The 26,853-nt window shown below is 44.0% G+C and overlaps 2 protein-coding genes across 6 annotated transcripts in view; both read left to right on the top strand.

Moving 5' to 3' along the window:
* Positions 1-1,191: 1,191 nt before the first annotated feature.
* Positions 1,192-26,720, top strand: ZNF248 (zinc finger protein 248). 5 transcript variants are annotated; one of them, XM_079793580.1, is made up of 6 exons: positions 1,192-1,284; positions 2,769-2,869; positions 2,965-3,006; positions 13,854-13,980; positions 14,245-14,340; positions 19,659-26,720. In XM_079793580.1, the coding sequence occupies exons 3-6, from the start codon at positions 2,992-2,994 to the stop codon at positions 21,149-21,151; spliced, it is 1,731 nt and encodes a 576-aa protein (XP_079649706.1). In that variant the 5' UTR covers positions 1,192-1,284; positions 2,769-2,869; positions 2,965-2,991; the 3' UTR covers positions 21,152-26,720. The 5 variants fall into 5 exon arrangements, with proteins under 5 accessions (XP_079649706.1, XP_079649708.1, XP_079649709.1 ...); XM_079793581.1 differs by lacking the exon at positions 1,192-1,284 and adding an exon at positions 1,322-1,940; XM_079793582.1 differs by lacking the exon at positions 2,769-2,869 and having other exon boundaries at positions 1,233-1,284.
* Positions 14,253-26,853, top strand: part of BMS1 (BMS1 ribosome biogenesis factor) — a 59,014-nt gene continuing 46,413 nt past the window's right edge. The window contains exon 1 of the mRNA XM_079793578.1: positions 14,253-14,340. The gene's annotated coding sequence lies outside the window, so the exon portion shown is untranslated. The remainder of the gene's footprint in view (positions 14,341-26,853) is intronic.

Raw genomic sequence — 26,853 nt, 5'->3', positions numbered from 1 at the left:
AAGGTAAAAAAAATGACATTGACCAAAAAGAGTTCACTATATATCTATAACAATAAAAGCGTAATATGCTAATTAGACTGGACAGCCGGATGACCATCCAGACGAAGCCGGGGGTGTGAGGGCCAAGCCCCTTGCAAGAATTTCGTGCATCGGACCTCTAGTTGTTTCATAAGAAGCTAATCATAAAATAATATGCCCAGGAAAATGGGAGATATCTGTAATACTATTAACAATAAAAACATATTTAAAAAATAAATAATATGCCCACCCCCCCAAAAAAATTCATAGACACAGACAACAGTATGGTGATTACCAGAGGGAAAGGAGGGTAAAGGAGGTAGAAGAGGGTAAACGGGGATAAATGATGATGGAAGGAGACTTGACTTGGGGTGGTGTGTTGGGAATTGTATACTTGAAACCTGTATAATTTTAGTAACCTAAGTCATCCCCAATAAATTCAATAAAAATTTTAAAAAATATGACCATACGATCATACTGTGCTAAAAATATCAGGAGGATGTGCACATAAAATAATGTATATTTGGTGCCAGGTAAATTTTGGTGTGCCCTCCTCTTTATATGAAGTTTCTTACATATGAGCAATTTTTAATATTAACACCGAACTGCTAGCTGCTTTATTCCTCATTCTAGAGAGTAACTAGGGTCACAAATATTAGTTTAAATTTATTTTCTAAGTGTTAAAAAATGTACCTAAAGTAAAATAACAACTGTCCACGTTCAGACATGAAATTCAGGCACCTCTCCCTCCTCTTGGTTTGTGCCTGAAAGGGGCAGTGCTTTGACGCCCGTTTCTGGGGAAGGACAGAATCCTGGATGCAGACAGGAGTCTCTCGGGTAGCAGTCCCTCCGCTCAGCCAACGGGCAGAAAACCTCCAGCGGGTGTCTACGGGGCGGGCACGGTGCTTCCTGGGAAGGGGAACCCTGAGAAATGTACTTAACAATTTACGTGCCAGACACCGTCCTACGTGCTTTTACAGTGTAGATGCCGGTGATACGTATTCGTAAAAACCGTGCTAGGAAGGTCCCGCTACCAGCTTCCTTCTACAATTTGGGAGCGGGGCATCGCTTCGAAGGGCCGGGCCTCTTCTCCAGCCCCAGCGGTCCCAGCTGTCAGGAGCCGAGCCCCCGCTCTGCGCCCGCCGCGGAGCCCGCCCTCTGCGCATGTGCATCCCCGCCTCCTTCCCGGCGCGTCCTTCCCGGCCTCCAGCCCTCCGGGGGGGAACGAGCCCTGGCCGACGGGTCCACGCGGCGAGGGAGCTGCGGGTGAGCCCCGGAGGGTGGGAGCGAGGGCCGAGGGGCCCCCGCGCGGCTCTGGGGGGCGGCGGTCCCGGTGATGGGGAGGAACCCTGCGGAACCCCTGGCGTCTGCGGCACCCGAAGCTGAAGGGACGCCGGGCGGGGGCTTCTCTGTCCCACTGGGCCGGGTTGGCGTGGGATGCGGGCTCCAGGGCTTGCGAGCTCTACGGCGTTTAGCCCCCGCGCTAACGCGCCCTCGTGTGGCCGCCGGTGGGGAGTGCGCGTGCGCGACGTGAGCGCTGGGCCCGCGGGGCGGGGTGGGCCTGGGAAGAAGGAGTGCGCGTGCGCGGCGTGTGCGCGTGCCTGGCGTGTGCGCTGGGCCTACGAGGAAAAGGGCGCTTCGGGCGGGGGGGTTGGTGGTACATGAAGTCGCCGGACCAAGTAGCCCACGAGAGACCCTGATTTTTCTTCTGTAAAATGCGGGTGTTAGGACTGCTTGCCGCACTGGGTTGTTCCGAGCACCTGCTTTGTATTGGTTGTGCGTGTGACACGTGCGGCTGGAGCTTGGACGGGTCCTCAGGGCCTCGTTTCTCAGTTAACTCTTTGGGGAAACGGAAGAGGGAAAGGGCTGGACTGGCTGGCGACCGAGGCCCCTGCCTGGCTCCAACATTCTCCAGATCCCAAGTTAGTATTTATTACGTGTTCATTTGTGATTTGTTGTGTGTAACCCTGACACCGTCTCCTGAAGCCGTGGAAGGCTGTGTGGCAGGAAGGTCTCGGACAAATTTAAGGAGAGGGGTGAGCTGGAGCTGCGAGGGCTGGGCACACAGGCTCTACAGGAAATGCCACCCCGTTGGAGAGTTCGTGACCTTGTCGTGGGCTCACCAGCGATAGCTAAGGAAATTCTGTCATAATTCCTCCCTAAATACCCCCTACGCCTCTCGTTCTTGGTTCCCGGTTCACTCTTTCCGGAGGTGAGCTGCCTGCCGTGTCCCATGGATTGATTGATGATGGCATCTAGAGAAGATGCTGAGGTTCCCACTCTCCTGGCCTCCTGCAGGCAGGTCCTTTCTGGATGATCTAGTTTGACCTTATTTGGAAGGTTTTTTAAAAAATGAGTCTGAGAAGGTGACTGGATCAGATCATGCAATTTGTTAGTGGTGGAACCAAGATTAAAAGGTAGGTCTGCAGATCCCCGAGCTACTGCTCGTTTTGTCACTGTTAGGTCAAAGTTGGTTCCTTATTAAAAGACCTTTTTGAAAATTCTAAGCAGGTTAGAGCAAACATTAAAATTTTTACCTGGTCTTAAACATCCCCATCCCTTTTTTCAGAGGTGTCTTGGATTATTTGACCCCAAAGGATTAATGTTAGCAGGTAAATCGATAAACAATATGGCTTGAGGGTTTCTTTTTCTCTACAACACAAGTTTTAACAAATCCGTGGTGTTTCCTTCTTTAGATTACTGTTTTATGTTAAACTCATCTTCTTATGTTTTTAATTTTTGTGTCACAGAACCTAAATTGGTAATAAATCAGTAAGAAACAAATATTACATTCACTCAGTGAAAAGTATCATGTCTAAGCTCAACATATATTGGAGCCACACATGGACATGTAAGTATCTTGTGTGTGGAGCTGTGTAGGCAGGTAACTCCAGGAACTGCAAAGCAGGTCAAGTTCTCCTGACTTCCTTCTTCCTTCTCTCTCAGCACTGCCTCCTCCACTAAGAACAGAAAATGAACAAATCCCAGGTGAGTTGTATTTTTTTATTCCCACTTGTTTAATGTGTTTTCTAAATTTTATGAGGGTTCATATTTTTAAAATGAAAAAGTAGAAATAGGCAAAATTTTACATTAAGGGAAATGTAACAAGAGTAGTAAATCCAAAAGGACAGTTGGTAAAACCAGATGCAAGATGTTTAATTTTACAGTTACCCAAGTTATTGTAAAATTTTCTCTGATCTTTCTAATGACAACACTGAAATAAATGCATTATATTGCCTATCATCATTTTTTTGGTGGAAACAGCACAGTGCTAAGGCAGAACTCGGTGGGTATACTTTTCAGGAGACCCAACAGTGAGGTTTGAGTCCACAGCTGTTCATGGTCCTGCTTGATCCAGGAATTAAAACCTGGAAGATCTGGCTGAATGGAGGGACTTTATGTCCCCAAAATAACTCCCCATAAATGTTTGTGTCAGCTCGTTTGAATTTCTAGCTTGAGTAGTAGACAGCCCTGACTTTCATTTCTGCATTTGTCATTTACATTTCAACCTAATGAAGGCAGTCTTGCTCCACCACCACTGCTAACTTGAACCAGTTTTGGAAAAGGCCACCAAATTGTAGTAAAATCCAGTTTTTGTCTTTGTCTTACTTGCCTCCTCTGCAGTACTTGACACTCTGATCTCTAGGCTGTTTTGAAAGTCTCCTCTGTGGTCTATGACACTGCCCTCCTAGCTCTCTTTACCTGACTCTGATGGAATTTCTTTCTGTCCCCCATGAAGTGTCTTTGCCTTTTGCTCCAGACATTGCTTATCATTGCTTATCTGTTCTTGGCCCATTGCTCTCCTCAGTCTACCTATTTTTTATGACCGGTATTGCTTTTTTAAAAAATAAAATAGTTTTGAATTGGTAATATACTATCAATATGGTTTAAAATGTGATATAGAAGATAGTAACTTAAAAACGCACACTTCCATCCTCTCTGTACCTGATGCTTCCTCTGGGTATGGTGACATTTATTTATCACTTAAACTGAGACACTTTCACTGAGAGTGAAAGAGGTTCTACAAGTAATTATGCTGTGACAACTGGCAGATGTTGGAGCAGTTCCAGACAAATTGGAGTGCCTGGTCACCCTACTATTGGTATCCATTATTAATGATTTCTTGTTTTTCTTATCAAGTGTTTCTTAATTCAATTAAAAGAAAATATGCGTGCATATTCTTGTATGCCCTCTCTATTTAAAATGCTTCTCAAATTTAGATGCATTTGTACCTTTTGTTAAAATGCAGATTTTTGATGTGGTTAGTAGAGCTGAGTGGAGTCTTGAATTCTATCTATATATATAAAAGCCTAAGCAACTGAACGACCGAATGACTGAACATCCAATCAACCATTTGCTATGACACACACTGACCACCAGGATTAGATGCTCAATGCAGGAGCTGCCCCCTGGTGGTCAGTGTTCTTCCACAGCAACCTCCCGAGGCCCCTATCCCGGCCGGCTGTCCCCCCCCTCCCCAATTGGCCCTAATCATTGGCCAGGCCGAGGGACCCCACCCAGGCACGAATTCGTGCACCGGGCCTCTAGTATTTTTAATAACCTCCCAAATGAAGCTGATTCTGCTCTTAAAGTTAACACACCAAATAACAAGTCTATATACTATTTTCCCTTTTCAGCATTTTTTTTCACTTTTTTCATCCTGTCCCAGAGAACTCTAACAGAACATGGATTGCTGTTTCTTTTTGTGTTATAACTGTATAGTAATTCAATTGTGAATGTCCCATAGTTTATTTAACCAATTATTAACTACTTCCAACCTTTTTCTGCTACAAGCCATGTTTTAATGAATAACCTTGTAAGTATAGATTTATTCCATCAAATAAATTACCATAAGTTTTGCCAGATCAAAGTGTGACTACAAATGGATAAACTTGATCAGTTTGGTGGAATTATAATATCATTTTATATTCCCTTTACACTACATGAGAGTGCTTGTTTCTCCACAGCTATTCTTTATACACTATGTGGTTCAGCTTTTGGCAACTAATAAGTAAAAAGTGATATTTTATGTAGTTTTCATCTGCAATTTTCTTAATTATGAGTGAGGCTTAATATTTTTTCATGTATCTAAAAGTTGTCTTATATTTATATTTCAGTAAACTATCTGTTCATACCTATTGCCCATTTTGCTCCTAAGTTTCTGGCTTCCTTTTTTCAGTGTCTAGTTAGCTCTTTATATATATTAGGGTTACTAATGCTTGTTTATTATATGCGTTACAAACTATTATTTTTTGTTATATTATTTGTCTTTTGATAATTTCTCTGGTTTCTTTTATTGGAACCAAGATTGGGAGGCTATTGTTGCTGATGTGTCATTGCTTGTAGACACCCTCTCAGCTGACTGAACAAGGAAATAGATATCTATACTAACTCATGTATATATACATATCTATAAATATTTCAGTATGTAACCATCTCTATCTATAGTATTAGTTCATATTGATGTCTCTTGCTGTAATCATTGCCACATGGAACATTCTAACTAGCCTTCTCCCCTTGCTTGTCTGTAATTTCCCACACTAACAGTGAGAATCTGGCCACCACCATTTGAATTTCACTTACTTAATTATTTAGTTTCAGCATACTAGTACATGTATAAGTGATTTTAGAACTTTTCCTTCCAGTTTTTGGCATCCTGAATTAAACTTCTACTGGGCCTTTTTTTTTTTTTAAAATATATTTTATTGGTTTTTTACAGAGAGGAAGGGAGAGGGATAGAGAGTTAGAAACATCGATGAGAGAGAAACACCGATCAGCTGCCTCCTACACACCCCCTAATGGGGATGTGCCCGCAACCAAGGTACATGCCCTTGACCGGAATCGAACCTGGGACCCTTCAGTCCGCAGGCCGACGCTCTATCCACTGGGCCAAACCGGTCAGGGCCTGAATTAAACTTCTAGAAACATATGTAGGTTTTTGCATGGATGTAAATTTTTAAGCACCTGGGGTGTGAAATTGCTAGATCATCTATATCCTATATAATAATCCTATATAATAAAAGGGTAATATGCAAATTGTCCCCTCAACTGAGAGTTTGACCAGGGGGTGGGACCGGCTGGCCAACAACCCGAAGCCCATCCCCCCAGCCGGCCCGGCCAAATCGGCCCCAATCGGGGCGGGCCAGCTGGGCCTCACCTGTGCACGAATTCGTGCACTGGGCCTCTAGTATATATATATCCTATCTAATAAAAGAGTAATATGCAAATTGACCATCACTCCAACACACAAGATGGCTGCCCCCATGTGAACACAAGATGGCTGCCACAAGATGGCCAGCAGGGGAGGGCAGTTGGGAAGGACCATGGCCTGCAAGGGAGGGCAGTTGTGGGCAATCAGGCCTGCACCAGAGGGCAGTTAGGGATGACCAGGCCAGCAGAGGAGGGAAGTTGGGGGCGACCAGGCCTGCAGGGTAGGGCAGTTGGGGGGGACCCAGGCCTGCAGGGGAGAGCAGTTGGGGGGGACCAGGCCTGCAGGGGATGGCAGTTAGGGGCAAACAGGCTGTCAGGGGAGCAGTTAGGCATCAATCAGGCTGGTAGGCAGAAGCGGTTAGGGGCAATCAGGAAGGCAGGCAGGCAAGCAGTTGGGAGCCAGCAGTCCTGGATTGTGAGAGGGATGTCCGACTGCCTGTTTAGGCCCGATCGTATCCGGATTGGGCCGAAAAGGGAAGTCGGACATCCCTTGAGGGGTCCCTGATTGGAGAGGGTGCAGGCTGGGCTGAGGGACACTCCCCCCCACCCCCGTGCACAAATTTTGTGCACTGGGCCTCTAGTGTGTGTGTGTGTGTGTGTGTGTATACACACACACACACACACACAAACAGGCAATATGCAAATTAGCCGGACGTCACAACTGGCTCAGGAGGAGCTGTGTGCGCAGATGGGTGGGAGGGGACTACGTGCCGCCCCCACCCCAGCGGACACACACCATGGGTGAGGATGTGCTCTGAGTGGCCGTGGCGCGGAGCGAAGCAGCCCCGGTCCCAGATGCCTGGCGGTGGCTGGAGCAAAGCAGCCTGGGTCCTGGGTACCTGGCAGCAGCCGGAGTGAAGCAGCCCAGGTCCTGGGTGCCAGAGGGAAGCCAGTGGCAGCAGTCAGGAGAAGGAAGGCCTATTCTTGCACGAATCTTGGTGCATCGGGCCTCTAGTGTATTAAATAAGACTGTGTTTCTTTGTGAGTGTTTTTAGGGGTGAGGTGAATTGATGAGACCTGGCTGCCTCCTTTGTTGCTTTGCCCTTCCAGCAATGGTGACCAGTGGACCTGCATGGAGTCCCCTCTGTGCCTCCACCCATCCCTGAGATTAGTCACAGAGTGCACCCTTCGCTCAGAGAAAAAGTGTTTCTGTGGTAACATTTCTTGGGTTAGCAGGTAATATGCTCTGCAACCTAACACAAAGGGTGAGAGGAGGCGAGCTCTGGGTGCTTAAAGAAAGGTGGCCAGGCTCCTGGGCTTTGTCTGGAATTCTCTGTCTGGAATGCCAATTGCCAGACAACCATGGCCACATCTCCGTGCTTTGTCCCTGCCCTGGACACTGGGCTCAGCTGAAGCTCATACTGCCCACTCCTACAGGAATGCTTACTAAATCTCTTTGCTTCTTTTGGCTGAAGGGAAAGATTCCTCTGTCTGGACTGAGCCCTACAATCAGCTCTTGGCTGCAGGGCTGCATCCATGGCTCCTTTAAACTCTTCTCCCTTCTTGTCACTCTGGTTGGCTCCCACTTGCCCACCTTTAGATGTTTCAATGTGCAGATCTCAGACATGGTTGTGTGTTGAACAGGGAATTCTTTGTTGAATTATAGCTGTTCAAATTATTTAAACTTCAAGGGCGAGACCAAGGGAATCTCTCACACCACCATTCCTCTGACATCACAGGTTACCAATTTGAAAACTTGTATGTCTAACATATATATTTGATGCTATACATTTCCCTTTATGTACTGCATCCCACAAATTTTGATGAGAGGTATTTTCATTTTCATTATATTTAAAATATATTAAAATTTCTTTTGAGACTTCTTCTTTGACCTATAAGTTATTTATAAATGTGTTGTTTAATAGCACCTTTAGTATTGGGGGGATTTTAATAACACAAATAGTATTTGGGGGATTTTCCAGCTGTCATTTGCTTATTAATTTCTATTCTATTATGATCTGAGGACATATTTTGTATGATTGACTATTGTTTTAAGTTCATTAAGGTGTGTTTTGTGGCCTGGGCTATGTTCTGTCTTGGTGACTGTTCCATGTGAGCTAGAACGGAGTGACAGAATTTGTATTTTATTGTTTTGGTTAAAGTCAGATCATGTTGAGTGATAGTGTTGTTCAGGTCATCCATATACTTACTGACTTTCTGCCTACTCGATCTCTCAATACTGAGAGAGGAACATTGAAGTCTCCAACTATGATCTGTCTTTCAGTTTTATCAGTTTTTGTTGTTTGTATTTTGATATTCTTTTGTTAGATATGTACATGTTTCATATTGTCTCCTTTCTGTGGTATGATTTTGACCCATCTAATGAGTTCTTAGTTTCAGTTCTATAATGCCCCACCCTGATCTGGGACACCCTTCAGGGCAAACCAGCCAGTTCTACCCATGCACCAGGCCTCTATCTATACTAATAAAAGGGTAGTATGCTAATTAGACTGGGAAACCTTCCAGGAAACCTTCCTGATCTTCTTCTGAACAAAGCCATGGTGGTGGGGCCGAGGTGGAGGCCATTAGAGGCCAAGAGGGGAGGGCAGTTGTGGGTGATCAGGCTGGTGGGGGGGGCAGTTGGGGGTGAGCAGACCAGCAGGGGGGCCAGTTGGGGGCAAGCAGGCCGTCAGTAGGGGTCAATTGGGGGTGATCAGGACAGTGGGGGGTACAGTTTGGAGTGAGCAGGCCAATGGGGGCAGTTGGGGGTGAGCAGGCCAGTGGGGAGGGAAAGTGGGGGTGAGCAGGCCAGCCGGGGGGGCAGCTGGGGGTGAGCAGGCCAGCAGGGGGCGCAGTTGGGGGCGAGTACACTGGCACGGGGAGCAGTTGGGGGTGATCAGGCCGGCGGCGGGGGTCATTTGGGGGTGAGCAGGCCGGCAGGCAGAGTGGTTAGGGGCAATCAAGGAGGCAGGCAGGTGAGCAGTTAGGAGCCAGCAGTCCCGGATTGTGAGAGGGATGTCTGACTGCCAGTTTAGGCCCGATCCCTGTAAACCGGCAGTAGGACATCCTTCGAGGGGTCCCAGATTGGGGAGGGTGCAGCCTGGGCTGAGAGACATCCCCCCCCCACGCACGAATTTTGTGCACCGGGCCACTAGTCCTATATAATAAAGAGGTAATAATGCAAATTGACCATCACTCCAACACACAAGATGGCTGCCCCCATGTGGTCAAAGATGGCCACCCCCATGTGGACACAAGATGGCTGCCACAAGATGGCCAGCAGGGGAGGGCAGTTGGGAGGGACCAGGCCTTCAAGGGAGAGCACTTGGGGGCGATTAGGCCTGCAGGGGAGGGCAGTTAGGGGTGACTGGGCCGGCAGGCGAGGGCAGTTAGGGGCAAGCAGGCCCGCAGGGGAGGGCAGTTGGGGGGGACCAAGCCTGCAGGGGAGGGCAGTTGGGAGGGACCAGGCTGCAGGGGAGGGCAGTTGCGGGGGACCAAGCCTGCAGGGGAGGGCAGTCGGGGCCGACCAGGCCAGCAGGGGAGGGCAGTTAGGGGTGACCAGGCCGCATGGGAGGGTAGTTAGGGGCAAGCAGGCTTGCAGGGGGGGCAGTTGCGGGGCACCAGGCCTGCAGTGGAGGGCAGTTGGGGGGACCAGGACTGCAGGGGAGGGCAGTTGGGGGTGACCAGGCCTGCAGGGGAGGGCAGTTAGGGGCAATCGGGCTGGCCAGGGAGCAGTTAGGCATCGATCAGCCTGGCAGGGGAGTGGTCAGGGGTTGATCAGACTGGCAGGCAGAAGTGGTTGGGGCAGTCAGGCAGGCAGGCAGGCAGGCAAGTGGATAGGAGCCAGCAGTCCTGGATTGTGAGAGGGCTGTCCGACTGCCCTCAAGGGGTCCCATATTGGAGAGGGTGCAGGCTGGGCTGAGGGACACACACCCCCATGCACAAATTTTGTGTACCGGGCCTCTAATATAGATAATAAAAGGCTAATATGCAAATTGACCGAATGGCGGAACGACTGGTCACTATGACGTGCACTGACCACCACTGGCAGACATGCACTGACCACCACTGGCAGACGCTCAATGCAGGAGCTGCCCCCTGGTGGTCAGTGCACTCCCACAGGGGGAGCGCCGCTCAGCCAGAAGCCGGGTTCACAGCCAGTAAGCGCAGCAGCGGTGGTGGGAGCCTCTCCTCCCTCCGCGGAAGCGCTAAGGATATCCGACTGATGGCTTGAGAGGGCCTAAGCTGGCAGTTGGACATCCCCCAAGGGCTCCCAATTGCCAACCACCCACAGCCTCTAATTGGACATCCCCTGAGGGCTTCTGGACTGCAACCGCCCAAATCTCGTGCACTGGGCCTCTAGTATATATAGATAGATGGTGAGAACTCTCCTGAAATCCAAGGTCCCAGATGCCAGCCAAAGGCCACCTTGTGGCAGACTTTTCAAGGGCTAGTGGTCTTAGCCCTGCTCTGTTCTTTTCTGCACAACACACATTCATTTATTTTTTTCATATATTCATCTCTTTTATTGAACATATTATTCATAATTTAATTTGAAGTTCTTGCTTATCATTTCCAATATCTGAGTCCCCTTTGATTCTGTTTTGTCTACTACTGGCCCGGTGCATGAAATTAGTGCATGGGGGGGGGGGGGCAGGTTCCCTCAGCCCAAATTGTACCTGCTCCAATCAGGGACCCCTTGGGGGATGTCCAACTGCCGGCTTAGGCCTGGTCCCTGTTGTCCTAAACCGGCAGTCGGACATCCCTCTTGCAATCTGGAACCACTGGCTCCTAACCACTCACCTGCCTGCCTGCCTGATAGCTCCTAACTGCCTCTGCCTACCTGCCTGATTGCCTCTAACCCCTCTGCCTGCCTGCCTGATCGCTTCTTACTTCTCTGCCTGCCTGCTTGATCACCCCTAACTGCCTCTGCCTGCCTGCCTGATTGCCCCTTACTGCTCTCCCCTGCCAGCCTGATCTTGTCCCCAACTGCCCTCCCCTGCAGGCCTGATCTCGCCCCCAACTGCTCTCCCCTATCAGCCTGATCTCGCCCCCAATTGCCCTCCCCTGCTGACCTGATCTCTCCCCCAGCTGCCCTCTCCTGCCAGCCTGATTGCCCCTAACTGCCTCTGCCTCGGCCCCCACCACCATGGCTTTGTCCGAAAGGAATTCGGACATCTGGAAGATGGCCGGTCGACCCAGTCTAATTAGCATATTACCCTTTTATTAGTATAGATCAGTGGTTCTCAACCTTTCTAATGCCGCGACCCTTTAATATAGTTCCTCATGTGGTGGTGACCCCAAACCATAAAATTATTTTCGTTGCTACTTCATAACTGTAATTTTGCTACTGTTATGAATCATAATGTAAATATCTGTGTTTTCCGATGGTCTTAAGCAACCCTGCTAGTGGTTCTCAACCTGTGGGTCACGGCTCACAGGTTAAGAACCACTGCTGTAGAGCCTAAGGCCGTCGGAAAACACAGATATTTACATTACGATTCATAACAGGAACTATATTAGAGAGTCTCAGCTGCTGGCGAGGCCCAAAGAGAGAGAGAGAGGCAAGGGCTGATGATCAGTCCCACTTCTCTCTCTCTCTCTCTCTCTCTCTCTCTCTCTCTCTGAGAGGTCAGCAGTTCAGCCCCCTCGCCAGTCCCTGCCCACCTGAGCCTGCTGCATGTGCAGCCTGGCGTTTGGTTGTCCCTTTGGTCGTTTTAGACATTATGGACCCTGGCTCTTTATATATATAGATTTTTTACTTGGTCCTTATCTTCACAGAACATGAAGTTTTTATTGGATGCCAGACATTATCTTACCTTATAATAGAGAAACATGCAAATTTACCGCACCTCCGCTATGCCCACGATTGGGCCGGCAGGAGGCTGGGGGCGGGACTCCGGGTGGCATATCCGCCGTTGAGAAGATCAAGATGGCGGTGCCCAGTGGCCGGGCCCATGCCGCCACTCCCGGGGGTGCCTGGGGCCATCAGCACCCCGGGGGGCGTGGCCGGGCCCATGCCGCCACTCCCCGGGGTGCCTGGGGCGATCAGCACCCCGGGGGCGTGGCCGGACCCATGCCACCGCTCCCGGGGGTGCCTGGGGCCATCGGCACCCAGGGGGGGCGTGGCCGGGCCCATCGGCACCCCGGGGGGGCGTGGCCGGACCCATGCCGCCACTCACCGGGGTGCCTGGGGCCATCGGCACCCCGGGGGGGCGTGGCCGGGCCCATGCCGCCACTCCCTGGGGTGCCTGGGGCGATCAGCACCCCGGGGGGGCGTGGCTGGGCGATCGGCACCACGGGGGGGGGGGGGGGCGTGGCCGGACCCATGCCAGGGCCCATAGGCAACCCCGGGGGCGTGGCCGGGCCCCTCCCGCCCCTCCCGGGGGTTCCAGGTCGATTGGCCACCTGGGGGGGCTTGGCCGTGCCCATCCCGCCCCTCCCGCCGCTCCCGGGGTCCCAGGGGCCGAGGCTTTCCGGGCCTTGGGCACCAGCGGGGAGCCTGCACTGATTCGCAGGAAACCACTGGGGGTCGGCTCCTGTGATGGGTAGCAGGGACGCTGGGTGCAGTGAGCCCAAGGCCAGGAAAGCCTGGGGCGGAGGCTTTCCCGGCCTTGGGCACCAGTGGGCAGCCTGCAAGGATGGCAGGAAACCACTGGGGGTCGGCTCCTGCGATCCTTAGCAAGGATGTTGGGTGCCTTGGTGCCCAAGGCCACCGCCCGGGGCCAAGCCCCGACCCTGAAAAAGGCAGAAGGCGGTGGCCACAGCCAAGGCCTGGGTCCCTGGTGCCGGCAGAAAACTGGTGCAGGCAGCCAGGTGAATGAAGGTCTATTGCACGAATCTTCGTGCAAACGGGCTACTAGTATTAAAAAAAAATGGTAGAGGCTCCAGAAAATGATCTCTTTCAGCAGAGAGGATTCATCCTTTCTCTGGTGGGCAGGTAGAATGCAGGACTGGTCACTTTAATCTATCATAAGTTGAACTTGGTCAGGGCCTGTACCATATTCATTTCAATCCACTATTCATTTTAACTGAAAGTTTTACTTCCTCAGTGAACGTTAACTTAATAATATAAAAGGTTCCCAGCTGTTGTGGCTAAGTGGTTGAGCATCAACCTATGAACTAGGAGGTCACATTTCAATTCCCAGTCAGGGCACATGCCTGGGTTGTAGACTCAATCCCCATTAGGGGCATGCTGGAGGCAGCCAATCAATGATTTGCTCTCATCATTGGTGTTTCTCTCTCTCTCTCTCTCTCTCCCTCTCCCTTCCTCTCTCTGAAATCAATAAAAAATATATTTTAAAAGATAAAACTATTAAGCATTTAAAATATAATATAAAAGAACTAACTTTTCCTTGATAACCCCAGTCTATGTTGTGAATAATGCTAGCTCCTGCAATGTCTAATTTAATAAATGATAATTTACATGTCTCCTTATCAGGTCACAAACATTTGAGAACAGAAACTGTGTTTGTTTTCATAAATAGTATTTGTAGCAGTTAGGACAGTTCCAAGCCCTTAGTGGAAAGTCAGTTTGTACATATTTTATCCTACATAGTATAGCACAAAAGAAGGCATCCTATATGACAATTTTTAGTAAGCTCTAAAGAAATTAGTTCTTTTAAATTTTTTCCTCATTATATAGTTCTGACAGCTTCATATAGAAAAAGAATATACCGTTACAGGAACAAGTGTCATTCAAAGATGTATGCGTGGACTTCACCCAGGAAGAGTGGTATCTGCTGGATCCTGCTCAGAAGATACTATACAGAGACATGATGCTGGAAAATTACAGCCACCTTGTCTCAATAGGTAAGAATATTTTCCATGTGACTACCAGTAGCATGCATTTCTTAGTTGATGAAACATATGAACTTCCTGTAAGAATTTTCGGATTTGTAGCTAGAGATTTGGGCTAGCATTAAGAATGCTGTGTTTTTTCCTACTCGGGGATTGGTTGATTTGGGCACCTCCTTTGAACAGCTCTTTAAGCTGTATCTTTTTCCCCCATCATTTTTTCAGAATCCCTAAAATCAGGCTGTTCAGCCATAGTACTGTATTATTTTCTCTTATCAGGGTATTGCATTACTAAGCCAGACGTGATCATCAAGATAGAGCAAGGAGAAGAGCCCTGGATATTAAAGCAAGGATTCCCAAGCCAGTCCCACCCAGGTGAGTTCATGAGTTCACAAGCAGATGGAAGCTACAGGAAGTGAGATCTTAAGCCATTGTTTAGGGCTTATCACCTTTCAGATATTTTTCAGATATTTCTTTTTGTAGCCCCAGACCTTTGGAAGTTCTAAGGACAGTTGGCCCACATCCCTTTATTACCTTAATCACATTCCTCCACATGTCACTTTCACTCATAAGTGCTTTCTTTTGTTCTTCTACATTTTAAGGGTAACTTACCTATACCCATAAGCCAAACTCAGTCAGGTTCATCTTAGATAATTTTTCTTGAATAATGTATCTTTTTTTTTCATTTAACAAATATATGTGAGCACTGATTATAACCCAGTTATGTTTTTAGGTAATTAAAAGAGTAATGTCCCTGCTGTCATGTAGTGTATATTACAGTGAGGGGCACAAAGCATACCTGTGTGTTGTGTGTATGTGTGTGTGTGTAGATATATGTGCATGTATATACACACAGTGTTGGGTGATGGTAAGTACTGTTAAAGCAGTGGAAAGGGGAATGGAGAATGATGTAATATTTGGTAAGTAAGTCAGGGAAAACTTTTTTAATGAGGTTAATAGAGATGAGACTAATAAAGTGGAAGCGTGAATATTTTAGGCAGGGGAAACATCAGGTGCTGTACTTCTCAGACAGATGTATTCTTAGAGTGAAGAATGGCAAGGAGGCCAATGTGGCTGGAGACCAGTGGGTGAGGGGGAGATAGGAGATGATATCGTAAGAAGTAGCATGGACCATGGTAGATACATTAATTTTGTTTTGAGTGATGTGAGAAATCCTTTGTTTTTTTTAGTAAATGTAAATCAAATTATGTCATCAAATCTGATTTACTATTTAAAAGAGTCTTTCTGACTTCTAATCAGTGAATAAACTGTGCTGGGTGGGTGGTACTTAGGCATTAGCAAGGAAGAAACACCAATTAGGAGGCCATTATGTACTCCAGAGGAGAGAAGATAGTAGCTAAGGCTATGTTGGAAGTGCTCAGAAGTGGTAGATTTGTACAGATGTATTGAAGACTAGAGGCCCAGTGCACGAAATTCATGCATGGGGGGGGGGGTGTCCCTCAGACCAGCCTGCACCCTCTCCAATCTGGGACCCCACTGGGATCGGGCCTAAACGGGCAGCCAGATATCCCTCTCACATCCAGGACTGCTGGCCCCCAACTGTTCGCCTGCCTGCCTTCCTGATTGCCCCTAACTGCTTCTGCCTGCCAGCCTGATCACCCCCTACCCACTCCCCTGCCAGCCTGATTGTTGCCTACTGCTCCCCTGCCAGCCTATTTGCCCCTAACTGCCCTCCCCTGCAGGCCTGGTCACCCCTAACTGCCCTCCCCTGCAGGCCTGGTCCCCCCCCAACTACTCTCCCCTGCAGCCCTGGGTCCCCCCCCCCCCCAACTGCCCTTCCCTGCAGGCCCCGGTCGCCCCCAACTTTCCTCCTCTGCTGGCCTGGTCACCCCTAACTACCCTCCCCTGCAGGCTTGATCGCCCCCAACTGCCCTCCCTTGCAGGCCTGGTCCCTCTCAACTGCCCTCCCCTACTGGCCTGATTGCCCACAACTGCCCTCCCCTGCAGGCCATCTTGTGGTGGCCATCTTGTGTCCACATGGGGGTAGTCATCTTTGACCACATGGGGGCAGCCATCTTGTGTGTGGGAGTGAGGTCAATTTGCATATTACCCTTTTATTAGATAGGATGAGATTTGCTGTTGGATTGGATAATAGTGTGTTAAAGAAAGGACTCATGAATGACTCCAATGATTTGTCTCAAGCAACTGGATAAATTAAGGTGTCTTTTACTGAGATAGAGAAAATTAGGGAGGAGAGATTATAGGGGAGTTATTACAAATTTAAATTTGGACTCAAGAATCTTGAGATAGCTGTTAAAATCTAGTCTGTGTATTCGAGGTTGGATGTGTACAAGTATGGAATACAGAACTAGAAGTATCCATTTGAAAGGCATTAATTTCAGGTGGTGTCAAAGGCATGGGGTTAGAGGAGATCTTCTAGAACAGATGTTGGCAAACTTTTTAATAAAAGACCAGAAGGTACATATTTTAGGGTTAGTGGCCACATGTAGTCATGGTTGTTGCTGCTGCTGCTCCTCCTCTTTCCACCCCTTCTCTTCCTATTTATTCTCCTCTTTTCTTCTTATCCTTGTTCCTCCCTATTGCTCTTCTACTTTGTCCCTCTAAAAATGTAAAGAATATTCTTAGTTCAAGAACCATTCATTGCTTGTAGTCATAGTTTGCTGACTCCTTTTCTAAAGAGTGGTTCTTTGTGAAAGTAGTCGTCTTGGGACAACATACTTTTATAAGACATGTAAATCCATTAAATCTCATCATTAGAGGAGAATGAGAAGGAACGGTCTAAGTGACATGAAAACCAGAGAGGCTGGTTTTCTAGGAGTCAAATAAGGGACATTCTACAATCCTTTTACTACCTAATGGCAACCATGGGTCATTGTACTAAGCCTGTTATTTCCTATTACTAGTCTATTCAGACTCCTGTTGTTTTCCTTTCAAAACCATCTACTACATCTCTTCATTTTCTCACTTTTCACTGATACCACATAAAACCAGAACTTTGCCTGTGATTTTTCATTTCTGGCTTGAGCTACCTGCTAAATGGCTTTTATTTTTTTAACCTACAGCATCCAGTGTATCTTTTACTAGCCTGACAAAGCAGCTTTTTATTAATAAATAAAATTAAAGTCTTTCATTGACTATTAGTGTGGTCCTATTCTATATATATATATATATATATATATATATATATATATATATATATATATATATGAATTTATTTGAGCCAAAATGATGACATGCTGGGAACCAAGATCCCAGTGCTCTACTGTGGTCCTGTTCTACCTATCCTAATTTCTTTCTTTCTGCTCTCCAGAATTTACACTAAAACCCATACTATATTATATCCTAAATTTCACTTACAAATGCTCTCTTTTTTTTTAAGTAATTTATTATTTTTCAGTTACAGTTGACATGCAATATTATATTAGTTTTTGGTGTACAACTCAGTGATTAGATGTTATATAACTTACTAAGTGGTCACCATGATAAATCTAATACCCATCTGACACCTTAGATAATTATTACAATATTATTGACTATATTTCCGATGCTGTACTTTACATCTCCATGACTATTTTGTAACTTCCAATTTGTACTTTTTAATCCTTCACTTTTTCCACCCATCCCCACAACAGCCTTCCCATCTGGCAACTGTCAAAATGTTCTCTGTATCTGTGAGTCTGTTTCTGTTCTACTTGTTTATTTTATTTTTTAGATCTATTTTGTCTGGTGTAAGTATTGCTACCCCAGCTTTTTACTTGTTTGTTTCCATTTCCATGAAATACCTTTTTCATCTCTTTACTTTAAATTTGTTTGTGTCTTTTGATCTGAAGTGAGTCTCTTGTAAGCAGCAAGGGTCTATGAGTCTCTTGTAGACAGGGTCTGTTTTCCTTATCCATTAAGTCTCCATATATCTTTTGATTGGAGCACTTAATTTATTTGCATTTAAAGTAATTGTTGATAGATATATACTTATTACCATTTTATTATTCATACTTCTTATCCTTCTTATTTTTTCTTCTCCAACCCTAATTTGGTGGTAATGAACTGCTTTAGCTTGTCCTTGTCAGGGAAGCTCTTTTATTTGTCCTTATATTCTAAATGATAGCTTTGCAGGGTAGATTAATCTTGGTTATAGGTCCTTTTCTAAAGAATTTTTAATGTATTTTTGTTGATTTCAGAGAGGAAGGGAGAGGGAGAGAGAGAGATAGAAACATCAACAATGACAGAAAATCATTGATCGGCTGCCTCCTGCACACCCCCTACTGGGGATTGAGCCCGAAACCCAGGAATGTGCTTTGATGGGGAATCTAAGCATGACCTTCTAGTTCATAGGTCGATGCTCACCCACTGAGCCACGCTGGCCAGGCTAGCCAAAAATTTTAAGATAATATCTACTTAAGGTCTCAGAACCACATAGAGAAATGTGATCGTTATGGATATTACAGTTAAGTAAAATCCACAGATGAGGCTCAAGGTATAAAAACTAAAAACTCTATAAAAGATTAACCTGGAAATAAAAGCAGACTTAAAAATCAACATTGCCTCAGAAACAAAATTATTTTGGGGAGAAGTAAGCCAGCAGATTGAGGTGAAGGAACATCTGACTTGATGGCTTGGGCAGTTTCATTAACAGCTGTGAGAAAACAAAATGAACCTGGTCCTTTTGCAGAGATGGCTTGCTCCTCAGCTGTGTTGTATTTCCTGTTAAACATTTGTGTTGTTGTGAATCACAGCTAGAAAGAGAGTTGGAGTCTCGGGTAAAGCAGTGTTCCTTAATGCAGAAATTTATTTTGATGTTGACATAAAATGGGGAGAGAAAGGAATGGCACAGGAATTAGTGAGGATCTTCCCACAGCAATAAAGTTGTGAGAAGGTAAGGACATAAACTATGATCTGCCTCTGCCAAAGTAAATTCTTCCTCTGATTTGTTTTTCAGTCTGTTTTCCTTAAAAACAAAAACAAAACGCAAAAAAACTTCCCTTGTTGAACTCATCCAGTTCTGAGTTTCTTGCTTTCCGAATGAACAACTTTCAGAAAACCTCACCATGTCTTCAGTTTATTTCACCTTCTCTAACTTGTTTCTCTTAAAACATTTTTAAAAATAATTATTTTTTCTGTGAATTATATTAAAGGAAAATCTAGATCCTGGGTTATAGGACTATTCTTTTGGACCTAAGGAATTTGGTGTTTTCAGAACTTTAGTTTGGTTTCATGTGTAGAGTGAAGTCATACGCTAGTTGGAATCCTACCCCAGTAATCTGTGTACGAGAGGATTAGGACTAAATTGTTCTCTCTCTACCAAACACAGTTCATCCTCTGAAATCTCTTGTCTACTCACCTTAACTGTCACTTTATTCCATGTTTAATGTCTCCTTTGGGCTCACCCCATTCTCTTGCATTTCTTTGTTTCTGAATCAGCCACTCCCTAGTGCTTTGAATTTTATTTCCATTTCTTTTTGTTTAGTTTTGAAGGTTATATATTTATAAAGTGCTAAATGTCATTGCCACTTTCCTTGCCATGCTTCCACTGCAGCATGTATTTTCCATTCCAACCATACCAGTAAAGGAAATATATAGTTGGATTTAGTTCATACCAGGAAACTGGGTCTAAAACAAAGGATTCATTGCATAATAGGGCATTTGTGTAAAAGTCCAATTCCATTAGAAATGTATTGAAATTCATAAGATGTGGTTATTTTTCTCATTTCTAGAAGACTGGGAAGTTGATGACCTAATAGAGAGCAGCCAAGAAAATGAAGATGGACATTTTTGGCAATTTGCTCTCACCACCAACAAAACATTAAATATACATGGTGGTGATAAAGTAAGGAAAACTTTCAATCTGGGTAAAGACTGTGTTCCTTCAAGAAATTTTTCATATAAGATATGTGCCTCTTGTGAAATGAGTTTGAAGAATATTTCAGACTTAATTATTAGTAGAAAGAACTATTCTGGAACAAAACCTGATAAGTTTAATTTACATGAGAAATTGCTCCTTGATATTGGTCATAAGAAAACTCCTACTGGAGGGAAATCTTATAACTATGATCAAGAAAGGAATATCCTTAGTCATGGCCAGGATCTTACTCAGTTAATTTTTGACCAGCCTTCTGAGTATAATGAAAATGGACAAGGCTTACAAGAAGAGGCAGCCTTTTTCTCAAACAAGAGAGCTCAGATAGGAGAGACACTCTGTGAATATAATGAATGTCAAAGAACTTTCATCCAAAATTTAAAGCTCAGTTTATCTCAGAGAACTCATTTAGAAAGGGACCCATATGAATGCAGTATTTGTGGGAATTCCTTCTATATGGATTTAACATTGGGACATCAGAGAGCTCTTGCAGGGCAGAATCCTTATGAATATAATGAATATCAAATTTTCGGAGACAATTCAACTTTCATTATTCATCCAAGAACTTACACAGGGAAAATTCCCCATGAATATAAAGTAAGTCACAAAACGGGGGCGAAATCAGCCCTCTTTAAACATCAGATAGTACATGTGGGAACAATATCTTATGAGCACAAGGAGAATGGAAATAATTTCAATAAGTCACATCTCACCCAACCTCGAAGAGCTCACTCAGGAGAAAAAAATTTTGAATGTGCTGAATGTGGAAAAACATTTTGGGAGAAGTCAAACCTCACTCAACATCAGAGAACACACACAGGAGAGAAACCCTACGAATGTGCTGAATGTGGGAAATCCTTTTGTCAGAAACCACACCTTACCAACCATCAACGAACACATACAGGAGAAAAACCTTATGAATGTAACCAGTGTGGAAAAACATTCTGTGTGAAGTCAAACCTCACTGAACATCACAGAACACACACAGGAGAGAAACCCTATGAATGTAACACATGTGGAAAATCCTTCTGCCACAGGTCAGCACTAACTGTACATCAGAGAACACATACAGGAGAGAAACCCTTCATATGTAATGAATGTGGAAAATCCTTTTGTGTGAAGTCAAACCTCATTGTACATCAAAGAACTCACACAGGAGAGAAACCGTATCAATGTAATGAGTGTGGGAAAACCTTCTGTGAGAAATCAGCTCTTACTAAGCATCTCAGAACTCACACAGGGGAGAAACCCTATGAGTGTAATGGATGTGGGAAAACCTTTAGTCAAAGATCAGTACTCACTAAACATCAGAGAATTCACACAAGGGTGAAAGCTCTTTCAACATCCTGAATGTTCAGAAACCTTTGTTTACCCTTTCAAATTCATTATTCACTTTTTAAAAATAAGATTAGTGAAACCCAAAGAATATCACAAGTTACTCAAAAGTTATGTCTTATTGCACTTTCAGATAATTAACACATTAAGTGCCCAGCCTGTTTTGACTTCCGGACAGAAAGTATAGTGTCAGTCACCAGTGACTGACTGGGTGCGTAACGTGTTAATATTAGAATAAAACCTTATTAATGTTTTAAATATTTGGAAGCTTTTAAGAAAAAATAAATTGTTAGAAAAGTTGTACTGAGGAAAAATTTGTTCATTTAAGTTATATGGTAAAAATCTTTGTAGAGAATTTATGTTGTCTAGTATCATATTCCAAATGTGATACCAAAATTTTCTTGTAAATATAATGTGTGATACTCTCTTTTACTGATATTCACAGTATAATTTGAAGCTTAAAAAATGTTGAATGACAGTAGCATTAAACATTCATGTGAAGAATCCCTAATATGTTCAGGCCTATGTAAGTATTCTAACATAATAGAAATTTGAGGTATGCTTAATTTATACATTAGAGCCCAACATTAATTGTGAAGAGAAAGTATGAACACTTAGTAAAACAACTATTGTAGTCTACATTAATATTTACCACACTAAATACCACCAGTATCTTTATAGGTTGACATAATTACATATGTACATGTAAATATATTTATACACACAAATAGTGATGTGCTAGAATAAGTTTAGACTGGCTTGGAAGTACTGCTGATTTAAATTTTCAGGAATTTTGTGAGCCAGTTGTTAAACACAGTCATTTAAAAATTATAATTAAATTATATTAAAAACAACTGTAGTAAATACTCAACACTCATTACTTCCTAATTATTTTATAATTAGAGGCCCGGTGCACAAAATTCGTGCACGGGGGAAGGGGGGGTCATGGGTCCCTCAGCCTGACCTGCACCTTCTCCAATCTGGGACCCCTTGGGGGATGTCTGACTGCTGGTTTAGGCCTGAGTGGGATTAGGCCTAAACCGTCAGTTGGACATCCCTCTCACAATCCAGGACCTCTGGCCTATAACCGCTCACCTGCCTGCCTGCCTAATTGCCCCTCACCGTTCTGTCTGGTCGCCCCTAACTGCTCTCCCCTCCTGGCCTGATCCTCCTAACCACCTCTGCCTCGGCCCCCGCCACCGTGGCTTTGTCCGGAGGGACGTCTGGTCTAATTAGCATATTACCCTTCTATTAGTATAGATATTTTGCTATTCTTTAGGTTACTTATATTATTGAGTCTGCATGGAGAAAATACTGAGTAATGGTGTGCAACTGCACATCTCTTTCCATCTCTACATTCAGTGCCATCATGTTGGTAGCTTGGCTTTAGTGTGAGTACTTACAGAATGGAAATTGGCAAACTCTACAAATTAGAGTTATTTTCTTAGATAACCTATTGTCAAGTATTTACCAGCACACCACTATGGATATAAGAAAATATATTTGGAAGAGTTAAAGTGAAAACCACATACCTTTTCTCCTATTTCCTGACATAAATACATGACTATGGTCATTGCTGAACTGCCACTTCAATAAAGAAGACAAAATATGTTTCTATGAGGTTTTTAACCACCTCTGCATCATCTCTATTTTCAATACTGCCAAGTCTCTTTAGAGTACGGCCAGTATATGTTATTTTATAGCCACATCACCTACCTTTCCTCATATATGAATGAATATGGCCATTATTACTGAACTACTTCCATTAAAAAGCCAAACATTTTTCTGAGTTTTTTAAAGCAGCCTCTCGGTCAGTCAATACTGTAAATGCTGTTAATAGTAATACATAAATTCCACAAAGATTAATATTATAAACAGTAATACTGTACTGTACAAATAAAAAAATAGTGGTATATAATGAAATGCCTCTTTCATAGTCTTGGTATTTCATTGCTGTATCTATTTAGGCATGATATGTGTAACCTGAGTTGTATGTAATCTAGGAAGTATGTGTTTTTCATAGAGTGTCATATACTGTCTCTTTTGCCTTTGTTCAATTGTTTCCTATGATTCCTTGCAACATGTTGATAAGCAGTTCCAGAGACTCTACTTCTTACTTGTTGGGCTCTGTTTTGTCTTTGTCTATCCCTCACCCAGATGATATAAGGGTAAATCCAGATTAGTCTGAGTTAGTCATGGATATGCTAATGATTTTGTTGGGTGGATATGTGAGATATGAGGTGTTTGGAAAATATTCTGTAGTGCTTCTGGGAAAGATCTCAGAAATCAAATATTGTCATAACATGAGAAAACATGAGAAGAGATTGTCTCTATTGTAATGGACTTTTTCATGCCTGTATGGTATATCAAATTATAGTTTATGGCTCTAAAGGGCAATACCCCAAAGATAATAGCACACAAGATGAGAAAACCCTGGCTTTAAGATATGCAACTCTATATGGACCTGCTCTCTACGAGGACCTAATATTACTGTGATAATAATGGTTTCTCAATTATTCTTAGGGCTATTACTTAGAGCTGAAGGCATTCCCCCCAATAGAAATGAATTCTTTTCTAAGTATTAATAGTCTATACAGTGAATTTTGGGGGAAATTATTTCTTTTTAAAAATATATATATTTTTATTGATTTCAGAGAGAGGGACAAAGAAACATCAGTTATGAGAGAATCATTGATTGGCTGCCTCCTGCATGCCCTCTACTGAGGATCGAGCCTGCAATCCGGGCATGTGCCCTTGACTGGAATCGAACCCAGGAACCTTCAGTACACAGGCTGATGCTCTATCCACTTAGCCAAACCAGCTAGGGCAAAATATTTCTTTATATATATATATATATATATATATTATTGATTTCAGAGAGGAAGGAGAGGGAGAGATAGATGAGATAGATCTATGATGAGAGAGAATCATTGATCGAGCCCGCAACCAGGCATGTGCCCAGACCAGTAATCAAACTGAGATCTCCTGGTTCATAGGTCGATGCTCAACCACTGAGCCATGCTGGCCAGGCTGGGGAAGAATTATTTCTTTTGACAAATTAATATGGGGTAGGTCTTGTGTCAGCATGGTTCTGGTGAAAAACAATTCTAGATTTTAATGGCAGACTTACAGTGGGCCAGAAACAAGGGCTATTGAGTCACCTAGAGACTAGCATCCGCAGGAAGCCTTCACTATTCTAAATCCTAAAGGGTCAAAGGATGGAAGCAAGTGTTACCAGAGCCCAGTGAGACTTGCTCTCATGGAGGGGCCACCTCCAGAATTGTGACACCAAGTTGCTGGTGTCTCCTTAGGGAGAACCTAAGCAGATGCCATCTGCAGATAAGCCCCAGAGGGGACAGAGAAGATGTGGGTGGAGCCAATGGAGAATAAGCAGCACAGTGTTTCTTAATTCCTGTAAATTCCTTTGTAAAGGCTCAGTATTAGAAATTTATTCTCCTAGTTGAGAGTTGTGTTTTTGCTTTGTTGTCACAGTAAATTCCTTTTGGAACTGAGTACTGTGGTAGGTATGTCTCTCCTTTAACATGTGTGAAGCAGACATGTATAATTGCATTATTCATATATCCGTCTGTACTGTTTGTTACATGTGGTATGAGGTAAGCAGCTCTCTATTCTTCCAAATAAGCCAGTTGTCCCTGCAGTTTAATTCACCTTTTTTCTTTCTGGTATGGCATTTTTATTACATCTTTGCAGGACATTTGATCCTGTCCAAAGCATCCATTGAGACATTTGGTCCATGCCAAAAGGTCCTTGATATTTAGTCCTGTCCAAAATGCCCATTGAGACATTTGGCCCACGATTCATTAAATAATACATTTAACTTTGTTAAAATTTTGTTATTTTTATTATGATGAATTTAGGGTTTCATATTTATTCTTGTTTTTCTTTGTCATGAAGTTCGGCAAAGTTACTCTGGAAAGTCCATGACCATTTGCTCTAAAGAATATATCAACCTGCCTGGCTCAGTGGGTTGAGCACCGTCCCATGTACCAACAGGTTGCTGGTTCAATTCCTGGTCAGGGAATATGCCTGGGTGTGGGCTCAATCCCTGGTAGTGATGTGCAGGAGGCAGCCAATCGATGATTCTTTATCATCAGTGTTTCTGTCCTCTTCCTCTCCCTTCCTCTTTCTAAAAAATCAATAAAAACATTTTTAAAAAGAATATATCAACCTGGTTATTGGCTTTATATTTGTTATATCTGTTAACAATTTTGTTTATACAGACTTTATTTTGTTGGTATCATTGTTAAATTGGTGGCTATATTTGAGTGTGATCACCAAAAACCTGGCTGGTAACTTTATAGCTTTGCTGTTTATCTTTCAACACTTCAATAAACTCCAAATAGAAGGATAATGCACTATCATCAGCTTTGAAATTTGCTATGCCACCCTTCCACTGTGTGGTTTGTCCTATGATCAGCCTTCAGTACTGATCTGTATACATCCCAAGTTTCTGGTAGAAATCTTGGAGCTTCTGGTCTGCGGCCTCTGTCACACCTTCCACAGAGGTACCCTCTCTCAACATAATCTATTAGGTCATCTAAATTTACTTCTGCATTCTCCACAATGTACTGAAGTTTTATTTACATCTTCCAAGGGCACAAAAGGAAGTCCAGGCAACATAGATGCAGTTACAGGAGTCACTTTTCATTGTCATTTACTTGCAAAATAAGTATCCTTTTCTGTACTTGCATTTGGTAGTAGTCAAACAGCATTCATGTTTGCAATCGCAAAATCCAGCATGCACAATGAAGGGTTAATGTGATTTCATTCCTGTGCAAATATATGTAAGTGACTTCTTGTCTTTGTTAGGGCATGAATCAATGGCGTAGTGTAACCCAATGTTACACCATGCACAGTAAATACCTGGTGGTGCTGTCTTGAAGGTGCTATCATTGAATAATGTGATACTGGCACTTGAATATTGTCCAAAATTGTGTAAGTAAGAATTCTTTCATCTTGACCACCAGAATTGTGCATAAGAAGTGGTCCTCTGGGTCTGGTCACTTTATACTCTTCTGCAATTTCAATTTCATGCAATGAAGTTGGGTTTGGAGATCTATGTTTGTTATGAATATTTTACTTGCCTCTTTAATGAGCTTCTTTCAGGTAGTATTAACAGGATATCTATCATGAAAATCATGAATTTTTCAAAGTACCTGTGATGGTGTTACATTTTGTTCTTCTGCATATTTTAACTTTTTCAGGGTTTTCTTACTTCCCTTTCAATACCAGCTTTCTGCTGATGTTTTTCTTTCCCATCTTGAATGTTATCCAAATCCTGACTAGTTGTGCATCAGGCATTGCAGACTCTCCCATCTTCACAGCACCAATACCTTTCACCACTATTTTGTTAAAGGGATGGAGTGGCAACAAAAATCATTATAATGTAGCATTTGGCTTTTCTTTATGTGAGTATAATATTTCTGCCATATGTATGGAGAATTTTCAAATAAAGATGTCATATGCCCTAGCTGGTTTGGCTCTGGATAGAGCATCAGCTTGTGGACTAAAGGGTCCTGGGTTCAATTCCGGTCAAGGGCACATGCCTGGGTTGTGGGCTCAATTCCCAGTGTGGCACGTGCAGGAGGCAGCCAATCAGTGATTCTCTCTCATCATTGATGTTTTTATCTCTCTCCCTTCTCTGAAATCAATAAAAATATTTTTTTTAAAAAAGCAGTAGAAAAAATTAGTAAAAC

Source organism: Cnephaeus nilssonii (assembly GCF_951640355.1).
Source record: "Cnephaeus nilssonii genome assembly, chromosome: 16".
NCBI classification, from domain to species: domain Eukaryota; kingdom Metazoa; phylum Chordata; class Mammalia; order Chiroptera; family Vespertilionidae; genus Cnephaeus; species Cnephaeus nilssonii.
The sequence above is the reverse complement of the archived record's forward strand: the minus strand, read 5'-3'. Positions and strand labels throughout refer to the sequence as shown.

What these genes read in the sequence shown, in the direction of transcription:
- ZNF248 (XM_079793580.1), top strand. An exon ending in CAGCCACCTTGTCTCAATAG is followed by an intron (nt 13,981 to 14,244) that starts GTAAGAATATTT and finishes TTCTCTTATCAG; the next exon opens with GGTATTGCATTACTAAGCCA. An exon ending in CCCAAGCCAGTCCCACCCAG is followed by an intron (nt 14,341 to 19,658) that starts GTGAGTTCATGA and finishes TCTCATTTCTAG; the next exon opens with AAGACTGGGAAGTTGATGAC.